Genomic DNA, 17,909 nt, shown 5'->3' on the forward strand with positions numbered 1-17,909 from the left:
TGGAATATACGAATTGAACCAGGATTTAGAAGTCAATTTGAAGGGCCGACGCAACTTGGTAGAAGTGAACCGACAAGACTCCAGAAGATGGCGGCGCATTGTGCGAAATCAACTTTCAGAGCTCTGTCAAAACCCACCTAGATACATCTCCTTAAGTTTGAGGTGGAATACAGGATATTATGAGGCGGAAAGGCAAAGCAGAGTGCGCAAAGTCGGAATTGCCGGTCATCAAGGGTCGAGGACGCCACACAGGAACTATTATCCCACATGAGTTAAACCGTCTTCGATCATCAGACGCTCATTTTATTCACATCATACTTACCAAAACGGTAGAGACCTTGGCTTCATTCTTAAGCACTACCATGGTGTCTTCGCTCAATTCTCCAATATGTCTACAAAAGGTAGGAACCCTGATGGAATTGCGAATGCTGTTCAAAGTGGCTTCAAACTGTTCTAGCATATTAGTACGGACTCGAAATGAGATTTGCATTAATATGAGAACGTAATTCTGAAGAGCCATTATTATTGACTTGTAACTGAATTAATTCGCTTCTGTGTACAAGGTTCACGTAATTTCCCATCAAGCCGAGAATCGAGTAGATGGCGGACGAGTTATGATCCCACTGCCAGGCGTCAGCCAGAGGCTTTCATTTGCAACAAGCCTTTCAGAAAGCATGCGGCAGCTTTTACCCCTTGAAGACGTCAAGGACTTTCTCTACTTCTATTACACTCTACTAGGGCCAATATTGTATCAGTCGGAACAGCCTTCTAGCACTCTATGCAATGGTTATTACGGCAAAATTGCTTTTGCCGGCCTCACAAGATCCACCTCTCAAGTCGTGTCCGAAGATATCAGGCCTGAGGCATAATATACATTGACTTATGTCGTAATGGCCTAAGCTTAGAATTTACAGCCCCTGTGGCTCAAAAGAGCATTACGCGAGGAGGGAACCTTTGTGGACAATGTTCACGTCCCGAAGCCCGGTTTTACTTGCTAAGAACTCTACTGGATCATGCGAGGCTTCCTGAGTCCTGCCGGCTTAAGTACATGTATGAACAGACCTGAATACAGGTAGCAGATCTTATCTCAACCCAATGTTTGTTAAGGCTCGAATCCAAGCATTCTCCACAAGCGGACTCGGCTACAGGTATGTTCGCGCAACCACAGTCAATTGATAATTAATTCTGATCATATGATTAGGACGTCAAACTTAGGAGGAAACGATGCTAAAACCGGGAAGTGAAGCTGGCCTGCAGGCTTGAATGACGAGGGCTTCAGATTAAATGAGACCCGGAAATGTTGTGTAAGTTTCGTCCAGACGAGAAGATGAGTTGATGAATAGATTGTTGGAAAAACAATGAAAAGATACGGCATCTCAGGGGAATGAGACACACCTCTTACTTTCACTGACTTCAAGTTCTTGATCGTGATAGTCCTAGCTGATGATACATTGGAGCGCACTGACTTCTGAGATGATATCTACTAAATTAGAACCCCAGATGGCAAAAACCACGTTTCTGTCAATATCAAGGACAATGCACTCAACATCCGAGTTTCCCAGCAGGTCAAAGAATTTATACTGTCACTGGCGAATTGATGAACCGTTAAACGATAAAAATACGAAGTTATCTGGAGAGCTTTGCTGCTGGGTGAAGGTTTTGTCTCTCAAGGAGGCATGTATATGACCCAAAGAGATTTAGGAAGAAGACTGGACGGTCTTTCTTCTAAGCAGGGGCAAATATGAGGATAGATATGATTCTGATACCCTTGAACCCGAGGATCCATACGGAGTTAGTACGATCGCAACACATCACGCGATCCAACACCCGAGTACACAATGGCTACATAGCTAAATTGTCTTCAGCCAACAACTCAGCAGACTTCCTCTATCTTCCAGCAAATTGTGAGCCTACAGAGCATTTTCAGGGCGTGGAGGGATGCAGAGAAGAGGGTCTGCTTTTGAGGATTATGCCGAAGGTGATGGAAGCAAGCAATTCATCAATCTCCCGAGATCCAGAAAATCCGGCCTGAGCTCGATGATTACATATCTACTGCAGAAGAAATGGATATTAAGCAGAAATCAGCCGGTCTGGTGAAAAGAATCTCGCACATAGATCTGAAGAGTATCAGAGACATTGGGCACGGAATCGGCAGAGGGAAAATCATTGTGATGAGAGGCCACGTGAAATCTTGATCTAAGTCTCATGAGTCTTGCGTTCTCTTTCAGATACTACCGGAAAGGAAGAAGATCGCGGAGATGGCTAGCTTGACAGAAGGTTAACTGATGGAAGTAGAAAACGCCCCTGACATCCTGCGTATCAAAGACTTGACGAGACCATACCATCCTGATGGTCAGCTAGTCGACATATGAAATGACTCTACGTATAGGTGAACCATAGAGAGGTTTTTTCAATAATTTGAGTGTCTGCTGCTACCAATCCAGATGGTTTTTGGCATCTGGGGATGATCGAGAGTTTATCACATTCACAGTTATTAATAACGCATAGAGGTCAGTAAAACGAGGGGCTGCAACTTCAGAAGCTTTCGTTACTGCTACGATGGTTTTTAATAACTTCCTCAGGACGAATGGAGACGCCATTCGACAAATTTCAAACAAACTGAAATCAGGGGGCTGCGATCAGATCATTCACAACAATGCCGCTCCCAATGAATACCATTGTGAAGTCGGCGCGGCACCGCAGACGCCTAAAGAGCTTCGGCTTGAGAACCAATCGCTGGTCAAGCTCTGGCTGTACTTGCAAGAACACAGCGACCATACTCAATCATGGCCGATTCAGTGTATTGACTATGAATGTACAGAACAAGACGCAAGCACAGAACTGTTGCGATGCCAGCTCAGACACGTCCACTACCTGGCCGAATTGACGTTCCATTCTAGCACCAGGAGACTGAAAAGAACTAAAGATGGGAACGGCGGTAATCTTTCTGTGAGCCTTAACTGCTTCATAGGTTACATTACAGCTATTTTGGCTATCTAGCAACTCATAGAGACGCTTCCAGCTTCGTGGGGGTGAGCCGCAAGCAAAGATTGGAAGTCATAGGGAGCAGCTCTCCTGATTTGCGCGTGATCAGTCCAGGGGGTCGTCATGACCTTTGGGAGCAGGTTCCACTTTGATTATCTTTCAGGGCTATTGAAAGGTAGGAACATGTGTTCATACTGATGGCTAAATGTGTATGATGCACCGCGTACACTCTCCTCCAGCCCACATATGTTGCTGTGCGGCGGAATTCCGTTCCACACCAAAACGAAGGAGTACCTACCGATCGTAATTGAGCAACGTTCTTGCACGACTACAGCACACTTTGTTGATTTGCCAATGTCTTTTGAATTCAAGGTAGCTCCCTGTACCTATTACGGGACTTATTGGCTCAAAACAATACTAAAAAAAGTCGAATTCAAGGTTGTTCTCTTCAAAGGCTTTCTGACCGTAACCGGGAAGGAAAGATAATATTGCGCATATGGGACAGCCCGTCAAGAGAAGCAAGCCTACTTGGCGTCTTCTTGCTTGCTCACGTTTTGTGACGAAGTATCCTCATGCTTTTCCTGGACGATCAGCTCAGGAAGAGGCCACAGATACTGAAAAGCAGAGCTTGAACTTGCCGTAGCTTCGTTCAAGAATACCCAGAGGCGCATGTCAGCGACCCATCTGGAGCTTTGTATCGTCAACACTAGCTGCGGGTCGCTCGGCATCAATATTGAGAAACACGCGATGATTGTGTAAGTGATTATAGAGGGTGTATTTGATGGTGCTATATCCGGAGTCAGCACGGAGGTGCCTGACTGCATTGAATACTGAGGCATCGGCAGTCCTCCAACATCAGCATCGGTGTTAACGTACATGCAGTAATTAATTTACTGTTCACCTGGGTGTCCGTGTTCGCTCAAGGAGCCTTGCGTGAGGTAGAGAAGAGCAGCTTTCCTACAAAGTCACAGGTCATTCAACCAAAGCGAAAACTGATATCGCAGCAGGTACTCTCGGAAGACGGGTGTCAATGATAGCTACGAGGTGAACTAAGACTAGAATGTTTCATTGATGGGGACATGCGGTTGGCGTATATCTCCGTTCATGTCATGACTGCAACCTTTTCCATGAAACAGGTTCTGCATATCTAGCGACCCGAATCTACAAGCTGTCAGAAGGCAATTAAAGCCTTCTCATCTCGTTCTTTGAAGCCAGGCCACCGTGAAACCTGACATCATCTCCGGTCTTGGATCCATCAAGCTCAAATGACTGATACCGCGATGCATCCTAGCTATGAATCCGTACGTTAATCAAGGTCGAGATACTCTCTAGATACACGAACGGATGGTGAATATCTCACTTCCATCTCCCGAGATACCCGCAACTACCCTACGTCTAAACTGGCCAACGAGTGGTATTGAAAATTCAAGTCCTTCTTCATCGGGGTGTGTGCAAATTAACTGCATTGACTTTTCAAGAGCCCCCGCGAAGTATGTTCCGAAGCAGGTGTCTCAAGACTCCGTTGCAATCTTTTCCATGAAACCTATTGCGAAATATCCTGCCTGTCTCCTTGGTATAGACTCGTAGCGCTTCCACGTTTCGAAAGGTCCGCACTCTTTCTTTATTTCCTCGCCTACATTCGATTAAGTCAACGATGTTGACATGCGTTTGTCGTGCAGCCTACAATCAGTGTTAGGATAAATCAAATTAATGTCAGATCAAGGACTCTAACCTTTTCGCATTGCTCACTGGTAAGTGGCAATGGGTTGATCCCAATTGCGCGACAAAGGGCATGCCACGCAGCTAGGTTGTCTTCTGCACCATACCACATCTGAAACTCCTTCTCGAGCGCATTTTGGTATTTATTCCACGCATTGGTCGACTCCGACTGGTCACGATGCCACCCCATATGTCTCTGCAGATTGGCATACGAGACAGGTGGTGGAAGAGAGCGGTCGTAATCAAAGGTCGCGTGTGAATGGAAAAACGCATCTAAAGGTGTTTCCGTGTTCTGCTGATGGATGGTAGAGTCACGCAGGTGCTGTTGGAGAGCCTCTTCCTTGCCAAAGGATCGGTTGCAGGTATCGCAGTCATAGGAAGGCTTGTGGACAGGAGAGTCGCGTAAGTGCTGTTGAAGAGCCTCGTCGTCACCAAAGGAACGATCGCAGGCATCACAGTCATAAGAAGGCTTGTGGACAGGAGAGTCGCGTATGTGTTGTTGAAGAGCCTCTTCGCTGCTGAAGGATCGGTTGCATGTAACACAGCGGGAGCTCATTGTGCCAGAAATCCCATACAGACCAATATTGGTCATCTTACTGAGAAGAATCGCGGGGGATGGTTGAAAATAGATGAGCCATCAGTCCAATTATAAATGCGGCACATGGAACGTAGTATGTCGTGTATATGCGGCTTCACACTATCGTCCAATGACACAGCGACACATGGTGCCGTTCCTGTCGTAAATTATCTGCCTATCTCGACCATCCCAAGCCGAGAGGAAAAGGGAGAAGAGGATTTTTAGTGACCCAGGAGCAACGTCAGCTACCAATTTGCTCAATGAGCATTGCCAGTATGAAGCGGTAAACGGCAGTAGAAGCCATGTAACGATGGTGTTAGGAATCTATCTGTCAAGGCTATAGTAGAGAGCGATCTGAGGATGAGGAAGGCGTTTGCTGGATAACCGATGTCAGTTGGATGTTCGTTCGCTTGATCCGGATCATGGGGTGATTGTGCTTCTTGGCCAAGGAATCTCTTCCCACCGGCCAAGCGGGGTTCGGTCACGTACTCTGTGTGTTCCCAGTCCCTGCATTTTGGCATAGGTTGGAGGCGCAGGTTCAGTAGTATCGAATCTGTACACAGGCATCAAGCCGAGAGATGTACTCGTTTGCACAGAACACGGTCTAGCCAGACACCGATCTTTGATGGAAAGAGAAGTGCAATGCTAGGCGAGCGAGCGGCAATGTGTGGGACGGCAACATGCCTGCATCGCCTAGGGGTTTTGCCCACTCAAACATCCTTGCGCGCCAGCTGATGTGGATACAAATGGTCGCTCTCCTGTTGGTGTATTGCGCAAAGAATAAGAACCAACCGCCGTTATGTCCCAACTGGTTAGACGCACGACATAAAGCTGTCGTTGGTTCCGAGCGGGGTTGACATCAGGCAACAGTTAGGCACATGTTATCGCTGATTCGCAAGGCTCCGGCAGGCAAAGAGGGCCATGAGCTGATCAACTGAGAAGATAGCATGCAGGGGGCGTCAAGCGCTGCAGTATCGTGATCAGCACACTCGTTGCTCGCCACAATGTCGACATACAGTCTTGAGCTACACTAGCAGATGATGATGTTTGAGTGTTTAACCGCTCGGTTCCAGCGGAGAACAGCCCGGTTGCAGTTGGTGAGGAGCCACAAGAGGTCAAACCAATGGTAAAGTCTTCGGCTCGAACCTCCGTATCTAGCGACGGACGTTGGGCGCTAAACAGTCCCTAGTTCCTGGAAAGCAAAGAGTTCTGAGCCATGCCCTATTCGCTTCTTTGACATGGGAATGCCCGGCCAGGGAGGGCGTCAGACCAGCGAACGTGAGGCATTCGAACCGCCCTTAGTCTGCTTTGATTCGTGCCGCTAGATACTTATCTAGTCTCTTTGAAGAAAGTAGGTATGCGTAACTCTTGTGACTCTATGGGTTGGGGTTGCGGGTGCTGCAAAGCGCCATACTGCTTGACGCGGGAACCCAGGGGCAGGCAGGTCACATCTTGCTGTCCGCATACGTTGAATTTGTCCTGTTCGCGGCCACTTGAGCTCAAGCCAGGGCCTGTACAAGACACATGCTGAACATGTATTGATGACTGTCACCGTAATTGCTTCTCTATGGACGCGGCTATCTGTTATGGTCGAAGTAAAAAAGGCCGTCTCGTCTACATATATGTGTGTGTGTGCATATCTTGTTCGTTCCTGAGACTTTGATGCAGCTTTGGAACTAAGCCCATAAGCTTTTGGGATCGTCATCGTCCTCAGAGATGTACTGCAACTCAACACTGTCAGTATGAAACTCGAGGTCATCGTCTTGCTCAACCGTTGCAGTTCATACCAGATGGAACTCGTACTTCTCAATTATCCCCTTGATCCTGATACGATACTTGGAAAGGTGATCCTTTTGATGCATGTGAGGCTGTGAGCATCGATGGCCAGCGCATATACCAAAGGTATCAAGTCATTGACTTCTCTGTGATTAGCCTTCCTCCGTGGACGGCGCTTGCACTTGCAGAACCGTGCCCCAACTGCAAGAGAGAGGCCACCGATAACTGTGAACAGAGTTAGACAGGCACAGCCACCCGAAAGGACTGTGCTTTGAGCGACTTCCTGTGTCATGAACGGGAGAAGTTTCTTCCAGACGACACTGCCGAGAAGGATGTCAATCTCACCCACTCTTGCCTCTGGTATACCGAAGCAACCATGCGCAATTCTTTGACCAAGGCATCTCGAGACAGTCGGCGTCGCGACAATTGTGCCTACTCTAAGGATAGAGGCGGCGGCCACGGCCATACCGAGAAGTCTCAGTATCCTCTCAAAAGTCTGGTCAATCTTGACTTCGATGTCCGGGACTTGGGCTGCGCACAACGCCTCGATAAAACAACGTCATGAAATGAAGACATGTCCATACGAAACAGACCTTTAATAGAGTCTTCGTCATCTGGAAATACGCGAGGGCGATCAGAGAGAGATCAAGGTGCTTCGAAACGAGGAACCACGTACCTCTGGACACGAATGCAAACTCCACACGCAACTTGGGCCAAAGTTATCTTGTCTCCAGTCTTCATCCGTTTTAAAACATTTCTTGAACACAACCTGTCTCTCCGCTGATGGCGAAGTCTCATTAAATTGTATCGAGGTGGTGTTTAGCCGCGTCTAAATGCACTTTCGTGCCTTTGCGGTAGAAAATACGTATCTTTCTTCGTGCCAATGATGATGATGGGGACCAAAGGTGTGGAAACCACCGCTTCCAGCACACAAGCCAGGGCGGTCTGAATAGGGCGAACAGTATTCAGATAGACACAAGTTGTGGTACATCAAACGCTCAGCTCATGCAATGGAAATCCCTTCGCGAATTGATGACACATCGCATGCCATATCGCGTGAAGATTCTCCTCGACCTGTGTCTGGCCTGATCGTTTTGCGAGAAGCTCCTTGAACACATTCACTTCTCTGAGATTGCCGGCCTGAGACCCCTCAGAATTGACCTGCGACAACGCACACTGCGTACCGTGGAGAGATAACATGATTTAATTTGCCAAAGTTATGACAGGGGCACGGCGACTTCAAAGAGCGCAAAAACGTCTCGAGTGCCATCCAGAGGGGTTCAGGGCCAAGTCTTGATCGTTTAGTTCGTGGTGTCACCGATAAAGAATACCCAATACCAAGCTCCCAAAGTCCAAGTCTGCAGCGACGACAGCGGGCTTGTCTATATAAGCTCCTCAGGATGTCATGCCCATTTCATTTATACGTAGCAACACCAGCCAACTCATATATCGAATCTGCAAAAGATCCAAGATGATCCGACAATGATAACCTCAAGATTGCCATACATCTATTCATCGCGCTCTGAATCCCCGGTTTTGTCCAAAAAAGAACAATTCTTGACATTCAGGCCGACACCTCACCCTTTCCCGAGCGACGAGCTTCGATCGCTGGGTTCTCTCGTGTGCTGCGAAAAAACCCAGGCCTGCAGTCGGTCTTTCGCGGCAAACAAAAACAGCGGTCCATACCAGGAGAGAAGTAACAAGGAAATCTTCCGAATAAACAATAGGTTGTCGTATCTTAAGTTCTCTTGACGTCCGGAGGGGAGGGGGGAGGAGGAGAGAGACTTGCCTGAAGGTTGACGGCAGCTTATTTTTTCAGCGGTGCCTGTAAAATTGTTAACTGCCTCAAGGTGGTGTTTTGTAACTTGCAGCATGAAGTATTCTCACGCCATGTATACCTGACTCTGTAAAACCCCTAGTCATGGAAGTGGTGATGAGACTTCTATCTCGCCTTCTGGCTGTCGACCTCTCGTGTTCGATTTCGATTGGCATTCTTCATTTTGACGGACAGTCATCAGATGTCAGAGAAGCACATTATTATCTACGAATTCAACAGGAATTCTCCATGTCGGTCCGAACAAGGCTCTCCATAGGTGTCGTCCCAGATCTGTATCGGTTATAAGGCCGACAAATGTACAGAATTCCGGGCGTGCAAGCGTCCGCCTTTGACCCATGGCTCAGCTCATCGCTCTGGTTCTCTTCTACTTAGCCACAGAAGATGGTCCGATGGTAATATGAAATAAGACGTGATTTTCATTTATTGACAATCCCCAACTAACAGGACGATAAGTGGAATGCTATCGATCTATCGCTGTAATTCACTCAATCGTTGTTTTATCGACGTTTGCAGATTCCGACTCTGTTCGGTGGCGATCCACTGAGCGGCGATGTGTTGGTTGCGCCACTCTAAAAGCCACTCCTCGCTTCCTTAACCTGCACGCTGGAGTACATTAATAGCGTTATGGATGCCCCGATACAGCTCATCTGTCCTTTCTTGAAGCGCTTTGTCTCGCTCAAGCAAAGCTTGCAATTTCCCCACGTTCCTACTCTTCTCGTTATCGGCCTTGGCATCTTTGTCCATGATGTAGGGATTGGTTCGCTTCAGCTGATCAGATCCCTTGTTTACTCGTATCTTAGACGTAGGACTTCGATTGTGATATTGCCAGTGTGTATCGGCTGTGCGCGAGAAACTGCTAGATTTCTTAAATAAAACAAGGAGCCAAGGTCATCGCCATGTGGCAAATCAAAAACAAGGTATGTCGCACCTGCGTCAATGGAAGAAGGTCAGAGAAACAGGTCCAGACTTTATGACTGCGCAAGTATCATTGGCCGGCTCCTCTCTGTATAAGGCTGAAGCCCGCGCGTTCGGCTGTGAATCTAGAGGAGTGATCAAGATGATTGAGAAGGATTGTTTCTGTATAGAAGGCAGCTTTTTTGGCAAACAGGCTGGGGGCATTGTACTTTGCTTTTACAGTGCGGGCGCAGACCATTGACAGCCAACTAGTTGTTGTACTGGGCTTGTCAGATTTGTACACATCTCTCCCTACTCGTCGCAAAACCAATACGCTCTTCCCCCAAGCAGGATACGAGATTCAGCAATGCTCAATGCTGCGGAGTTGCATCGTTCAAATCGCTCTGTTAGTTGCGTTAGCTTGGTTATCTAACAATATCCATATCCTTGCTCCCTTCACCGTGGCTGGGCAAACGATTGCTCCTGAAGGTGTGGGGAACCTCGCTCTCACCTCGTCCCACCTAGACTTGTATTTAACGAACGGCTTTATCACACAGAAGCAAAGGTCCATGCGGTCGTTGAGCGACGTGAATACTTGGTCCATAGGGGTAAGTTTAAACTCCCTACCAGGTAGCGCGGTTGTGGCCAGGTAGAGCAGTGACTCTCAATGGCCAGATTTATGTTCGACGTCCACAAGAATCTCGAAAGTAATGCTGCTGACGTAATCCCGAGAAGCACGGGCGAGGATACCTGACAATGAGGTTAAACTTTGGTCTGATACCGCAGTAGGCGTCATTGACGCGTGGAGATCTCGTCCAAATCTCTTCAGCCATCTGATGATAGATATGATAGCCTGAGAAAGACAAAAGGCGAGCTCAGAATGGTGTCCGACCCAGCGTCTCGCTTTGAGAATCGTCTTAGAAGTCTTGTTGAACCTGCTTGCAGCGCCGTCTTTGGGCCCCGGCTCCAGGCCTACCGTGTGAAGGGGCAAGGCTTGGCGTGCTTTGCAACGTCCTGGCAGCGCTAACTGAATGACGCCGGCACTTCCTGCGCCTATTACTGACCCATTACTCATTCATGTCATTGGCCCACCTTCCCACGAGTAAGTTTATACCGAAGTAAGTCTATATCGCCTTACCCTTGATAATTTTAGGGGGTGATACTCCGTAGTCCATCCACAATCTCTCGTCGAACGGGATGTTTACCCTGTCCATTCCTTAGATGCACCAGGCTCAGATAGAGGTCGATCCCACGAAGCCAGCCACCTCCCTCTCGTTGAATGGTTGGCATCCTTCAGAGAAGTTCCCAGGCATCACGCCCAGTCCCGAAATTTTCACTGCGGGCCAGCCTCGAATGCTGGCTCTGCAGAAGAGGCGATGAGAGGTTACTCTTGACACCTCGACCATTGGCGAAGGGACCACTCGCTCCAGTGACGGCGAGGGCAGGAAGTCGCTGAGATTTACAACCATCACTCTCCGTCATGGCACCCATCGATCGCAAAAGGGGGCATCCCTGCTCACAGCCCAGGACACATCAATGGAAAGTTCCGCTAGCTTTCTTGCCATTCAGCTCCTCGCCAAAACCGCCTTGCCAGGCTGTTCAGTCAGGCAGCAGGTCAACTTCAGCCAATCACGCATGTTCATACTAACTCAACCGAACTGACATTGTGCAGGCCAATGAAATCATCGGCTTTGCCGCTGTGCTATGCCCTGTAGCACTCTGTCGCATGTTTTTTACTGTCGCTTACCATTGATCTCTCCCTTTTTTTTTTGGCGACTTCTAGCGCCCTTCTCTTCCCCCCACCTGGACAGGTTTCAGAAAATTGAGGCTGAAGTTCAAACTTTTGAGATTGAAAATAGCCCAACATCAACGCCCGATATCACACACACACCATCATCTTTGCACTTGTCTTGAGTAGCATTCATATTGGTTCGTATGGTGGACGACAACAATTAGTGTGCAGTGGAGACGCCGTTTCAGATGGAAGCCCACAAGAGCCGATATATCATCATAAACCGGTCAGATTCCCCTTGAACCTAGCATGTCGCAAATGAAAGCCTCATTTTCACAACAATTATTCAGTGAGGACTGTTTCAACTTTATTCCAAGACTTGGTCTGCATTTTCAGTCTCAATTTTGACTTCCGCGTGCAATCCTCACCGGCAACGACCACGGCCACATCTCGCGCTCAACATCCCACTCGGCTGACGTCTGCACCTAGTCAAGTCATGGATCTCATGCTCGTTGGCATGGGAGGGCATATCCAGACATTGCCCTCAGGCGAATTCACTACGAATTTGCTGATCCTTTCTCAAGATTCCTCCCTACCAGAATCTCGACTCTCCCAAGACGGACTTAGTACTCCGACTGGTGTCGACACCGCGGCCGAGACACCGAACAGCTCTCAAAAGGCTGACGCTGATTCTGATAATACCTGTCGCTCTGATCACGATCTAGATCGAGCCGCCGACATCGCTTTATCCCATTGTTTGGTGTTGATCTTGACCAGCTCGGCTGTTCCATTCGTATGATTGATACGTCCACCAAGCGCAACGATCAGAGCGCCGAGGTTCTGCATGAAGAGGGATTATTTTCAAGTATTGACTGGGATGACGACGGGTTTTCCTGCTATGATGTTGAATACGGCCATGCTAGTAACGGCAGTTCGGTCTTTGATGACACCTTGATTTTGAAGCTCAACAATCAGAGTCAAGGGCAATGAAGTGACCAGCCGAAGAACAAAGTGTAGGCGACGGCGAGGAATCAATCGACCAGGATTTGCTTAAGATCAGGGGCCAGCATGAGGAGGCCGCAGTATGAGACGAGCAATCGGGTGTCTAGAAGATTACAGCTGCCCGTCTGGAAAACGCAGCCCCCAAAGACTAGATGCTCGTTGATTTAATCCCTTTACCAAATATTCTCACAAAAATATGGCGAGAATGAAATAGGTTTCCGATGCTTTGTCATACTCCCACAACTGAAACAATACACGGATGTTTTCTCCCAATCCACTATGTATCTTTGACCTGGGGCAAGAGAAGATGAGGCGGGTCAAGCTTTTGATGACACAGCATTACCAACAATGGGTTCGGAAAGTTTGCGGATAGGCCCTTTAATCTATCTGACGGCCGGCTATGATAAATTAACTGCTTGTTGGTGGCAGCATTGTACTTGAGTGACTAACTTTCTCTCCTGTCATTCTTGAAGGACTGGAAAGCCAAGGTGTCTGCTCAAAGATAACCTTTAGATAGTGCAGCAGTGGTCGCCCACTAATCGCAAAGAAGTCTACAGCTAAGAACGATTCATGAACACCCGTTGCTGCCTTGTCATTCTGGCGTCGCCGGCAGGGAGATAAAGGCATCATCTTAAGTTGCCGATGATGGCCCCAAAACCGTTACTTTGATCACACCTTACTTGAAGAGTCACGCGTCTGTATTGGAATACTTTCTGAAGTCCAGTGAAATATGGGCTTTCCGTAGTGACGTGTTCTGCATGGTTAGCGCTAACATCAAATGATGGATTTGGGAGATTCCTGACACCGACATGTTTCCTCGCTTCTTCGACTTTGGCCTGCTGTGTTTCGGATTTTCGAAGGACATGATGTTGTATGGCGACTCAGACGACATCAAGATAGCCTCATGAGTTCTTTCTGCCCGAATCGTTTGCCGCTGAGCTGCTCTGACCGTGGCTACGGATTTTCGGTGATGAAATCAAGGAAAAGACTTTCGAGCCGCCATCGTCGACGTCTCTAGGGAAATTGGCTGGTTATAGATCAAAGAAGAGTTTGACCGCGTCTCGGTACTATTACGTCGGTGTTTCTGTTACGAAGCAGTTACGTTAGACGCTTATACTGATGTAATGAACGCCACTTTTAATCACATGGTTATTGGACTGAGTGCGTCGCATTATATATCTTCCGATTTGCCACAATTGATGGCGGATTTGGACGTACATTGGACAGCCGACCGTGTTCTTGGCTCTAAGTTAGTTCCATCAAGTAAACACCACAGATCGTTTAAAACTGAACACAACTATGCGGTAGAAATATCGAACTTGTCATGATGCTGTTGTCACTGCATACGCTATGTAGGTCTCTTGAAGCTCTCACAAACAAGAAGTTCCTAGAATCTGGGTTATAGAGTCTGAGCTGTAATGAATTACTGAGCTTATTGAAGGTTGTATATGCCGAGAAGAAAAACCAACTCGGATACAACGTCAAAATATGCTTGAGTGATCCGAAACGCCCGTGTACTGATATAGAATGACCGATACAACTTTCACAGTTAGCTCACCACTTTATTTGCCTTACAAATTGAGTTTTGAACTGTGTTTAAGTCGAGAGATCTGACGCTGCTGGGTCAATGCCGAGACTCGCGACGATGAACATATAGCAACATCAAATGCCGCTAGCAACCCAAAAAGAATGCTATGGCACCGAATAACATCAAAGCGCACGCCTCATTGCGTGCCTACTGTGACTGTTGGTGGCGCTACCGCTCAGTTGCCCTAAGACTCAATTTGCATTCATGGCTCAACAATATCGTTAAGAGGAGTATCTTCTACAGGAACAACTAATCACTTGATACTCAGCTACCATCTAGACCGCCGATCACCTACAGGCAGACCGTTTGGCAGGCACTGGTTGATGGTTATGACAGAGTGGTGAGATACAGCATTCCGGCTTTCAAGAAAGGTGCTTGTTCTTCGCACAGTAACCCCAAATCAGAGCATCGAGTACATGATGGCTTCCTCTTGTCGCACTGCTCATTCCCGCCAAGCAGGCACTGAAAGCAAGCCTTTCGGTGCATTAGCAAAATATTTTTTTGATGGAACGATGCCTTGCTCACCGATGGAAGTTGCCCATCAAAGCATCCCGGGGCATTGCAGATACTGTCACCATCTGCGGAGGTGCTCATATGCGTCATTACGCCGACGGATCTACCCGCACCCAGATCTGTGGTATCTTCACCACGACGTTTTTTCCTCCGTGCGACCAAAAAATTGTTCGGCTCGCAAATGGCTTGATGAAATTTGCCGCTGGAGGGAAACGTCTGTTTGTGGTAAACGCTTGTTGATAAAACTTTATGGGCGAATTGGGATGAAAGGTGCCATTTTGACCGCTCATCCAACGTTTGAACGAAAGCCTTCCGTCATTAGCTTCTGGACCAAAGAAAGGCGCTCACCAGTCAAGTCATCATGAGAGGTGTCGCCGAAAAAAAAAAGAAAAAGGAAAAAAAGACTCTCGCTGGACGTAATCGCTGCGTAGATGTACGCAATCTTGTGACGCACCTTATTAGTGCTGAGATTGTAGCGAATTGTTGACGGAGATGGAGTTGTATCTTCCTCAGTGTTGTGTCGAATCCACTGATAGATCTCTTGTAAAGTCATTGAACGGTTGTCACGACTCAAGAGAGCGCAATGGATTAGTTTGTAGCAAGGTTGTCTATCGCTTGTCTCCGCCGAAGCTGGCGCGGTCATTTTACCGGTTGGTTGTTGGTTAGAGTGAAAATCGCCGATCAAGCTTCCATTGCTTCTGAAAAAGATTTGAATAGCTGGTGTGCACCTGACGTGCGTAGCGGAGGCTCAAGCATCACTCGACATTTCTGGTAGATTTATCGAGGAATTAAGTGGTACCCCGAGCTGCAAGCGCGCGATTCTCACGGGCAATCAAATTGAGAAGCCTTGTTGTTATTTCGGGCGCTGTCTGTATAGTCAAAATCTCCACTTATCACTTGTTGATGGGGTAGGAGATAGTAACGAAGAACAAAAAGAAAAAACAACAAAAAACGAGAGCATAACGACAGAAAGTGAGGAGTCCGCGATAGCGACCAATAACCCGTGTTGTCTCGACTCTCGGGCCCATGTGTGAGACTTTAGGTTTCAATCTTTGGTAGCAAACCCCCAACATAGTCAAATAGGAATCCATGTCTTTACTCAGATTGCAACGGCCTCTTGTCTTGCTATCTGCTGCTTATCCTGAAGGAAATGCCCTGTAGTATCCGCTTAACAGCGCCTCATGATCTCCGGTTGGCCGACCGGAGTCTCGAAAAACAAGAAGATATTTTTTACCAACAATCGTTCCTGGTCTGCGGCCCGAACACCGAACGTTCCACAAACCCAACGCCTAAGCTCCACTCATTTGGTGCGTGGTTGATATGTAATTGGTTATATTGCACGAATCTCCTGAAGCTACAGCAATGAAAATCGACTGCGTGTTATGACGGTTACTAGCGTGAGCGACTTCACTTGTAATGGTGGTCCTAACTAATCTCCCGACGTTATACCTGAAGCTAGATATTCTTTCGACATTGGCTTGCTCCTGGGAAGTCCGACTCGAAGGAGTCGTTGACATATTATGTCCGTTATTAGCGAGACATGACGTAACTATATCAGGTTCTGGCCGTAAAGCACCCTAGAGACGAGCGACATGAGGCAAGGGTCACATTCAAATGTTGGAGTGCGATGACAAAGACAGCTTGATACCACTATCAGTTAGAATTTGCCCAAAAGTAGTTCCTGATGACCAAGCATGACATCAAATGCGTCGGCGGGCAATGGGACCGCGGCGTCCGTGAGGAGGTTGCGAGATATTTAAATGAGCGCATCTCAATGTAAACTCACACCGCCATGGAAGAGCTCCTCCGTACTTGCGTTGTATCCCTTCTCATTTCGCTACTGATCAACCTTCCAAATTATGCTCGTCTCCGACGGCGCAGCGTCTTAATTACCTCACTGGTAAGGGCGGTGTCCGACTGGCACCAGACAGTCGCCCACCTCAGTGGCCAGCTAAACTCAGTCGAGGCGTCTCATCGCAGCCCAAAGCGCCGACAGGACATTCTATCAACCAGGAGGAAGCTGCCACCGCGACAATGTAGGCACCGTTGATGTAATTGCGCAACTACAAACTTAGAGAAGTGAAGCTCCATGCTACGAATTGGCAGTGACACAAGCGATGTTTTGCGAGGGTCGAGCAGTTTTTGGAGTTAGGAACATTTCTGTTTTTGTGAAGGCTGTTTGATGGGTGAAATCAAGCCGCTGGCTATAAAAGCTTTAGGTCTATGAACATAAGCTGACTTCACATGATAATATATGTAGCTGTATTCACGTTCAAGTATGATGCAAGTCGGCCTATTGGCAATATTATACACTGGTATTCATGATTGCACATGGACACTGAAAAGATCAGAGCATAGTGGCAGGTATCGCTCTGGTATGTTGTGATGAGCTTCAGACTAGCCCGGATCATACAAACTACTAAATGCATTGGAATTAGCAAGTCCTGACTATGTAGGCTGAGGCATCAATAAATACCGCGTAAACGTTAGCTCCGAGCCGAGCTGGCTTAAAAGTCAATCTTTCCTCTTCGCTCTCTTGATTTTTCCTTTTTGATTTTCTGTATCTGTGCCTCCATTGAACTAAGGCATTGAGGGTATTGAAGAATCTTTGTGGAACGTGTCGCGGTACTCGAGACCACACAGTTCTCAGAAACTACTTCGTCAAAGACTTCGTCATCGCGAACTAGGCTATATCCTTTGCAACCTACCACGAACATAGCTATGGTAGCTAATAACTCGAATGAGGCGGTCTCGTGACACAAAGCACAGACTGTCATTCTCGAAATGATGACCAAAGAAGACACGATAGGCAAGAGATGCGCTACTATGTCATTGCTTAGGTTTGGTTGGTCTTCTGTGACTTGAAACACACTTGGAGAGCCTATTCTTACGAGATAACGCATTCGCTGCCTCGGGGAAGACCGGTAAGCTGATCGAAATTCATCAACATAGGATTCATAGTTAACTAGCATTACTATCATATGAGCACCCTGTACTGTAATACGCCGATGCCAAATGGGCTGAGGAACGTAATTGATAAGTGTCACTAGACGATTAAATTCAAGTATTCCCAGATAGAGCGCGCTTCGTCGCGAAAGAGGACTATTTGTAAATGATCATTCACCTTGACCCCATTCACGGTACTGATGCCGCGATGCCGTCACAAAGAACCACCATATCGTAATGGGCCGTTGAGACTAAGCAACAAAATTATGTGAGCAGGGCGGGAAAGCACCGATCATCTCGATGAGAAATGGCTTATATCGCTGTAAGCCTACCTCCTGGA

The 17,909-nt window shown here is 47.5% G+C and overlaps 3 protein-coding genes across 3 annotated transcripts; 2 read left to right on the forward strand and 1 right to left on the reverse strand.

The window, feature by feature from the left end:
- Positions 1 to 2,559: 2,559 nt before the first annotated feature.
- BDP55DRAFT_638814 (uncharacterized protein) lies at positions 2,560 to 3,000 on the forward strand (the record flags this gene model as incomplete). The annotated part of the gene is made up of 1 exon (XM_060573163.1): positions 2,560 to 3,000. One exon carries the CDS (start codon positions 2,560 to 2,562, stop codon positions 2,998 to 3,000), a length of 441 nt encoding a protein of 146 aa, XP_060422122.1.
- A 1,458-nt stretch (positions 3,001 to 4,458) lies between these two features.
- On the reverse strand, positions 4,459 to 5,260 carry BDP55DRAFT_567411 (uncharacterized protein; the record flags this gene model as incomplete). The annotated part of the gene is made up of 2 exons (XM_060570590.1): positions 4,459 to 4,665; positions 4,718 to 5,260. The coding sequence occupies 2 exons, from the start codon at positions 5,258 to 5,260 to the stop codon at positions 4,459 to 4,461; spliced, it is 750 nt and encodes a 249-aa protein (XP_060422123.1).
- Positions 5,261 to 12,016: 6,756 nt separating this feature from the next.
- On the forward strand, positions 12,017 to 12,510 carry BDP55DRAFT_638817 (uncharacterized protein; the record flags this gene model as incomplete). Its single annotated transcript, XM_060573164.1, has 2 exons — positions 12,017 to 12,313; positions 12,337 to 12,510. The coding sequence occupies 2 exons, from the start codon at positions 12,017 to 12,019 to the stop codon at positions 12,508 to 12,510; spliced, it is 471 nt and encodes a 156-aa protein (XP_060422124.1).
- Between the last annotated feature and the right edge of the window lie 5,399 nt (positions 12,511 to 17,909).

Source organism: Colletotrichum godetiae (assembly GCF_030913485.1).
Source record: "Colletotrichum godetiae strain CBS 193.32 chromosome Unknown BDP55scaffold_95, whole genome shotgun sequence".
Lineage (NCBI taxonomy): Eukaryota > Fungi > Ascomycota > Sordariomycetes > Glomerellales > Glomerellaceae > Colletotrichum > Colletotrichum godetiae.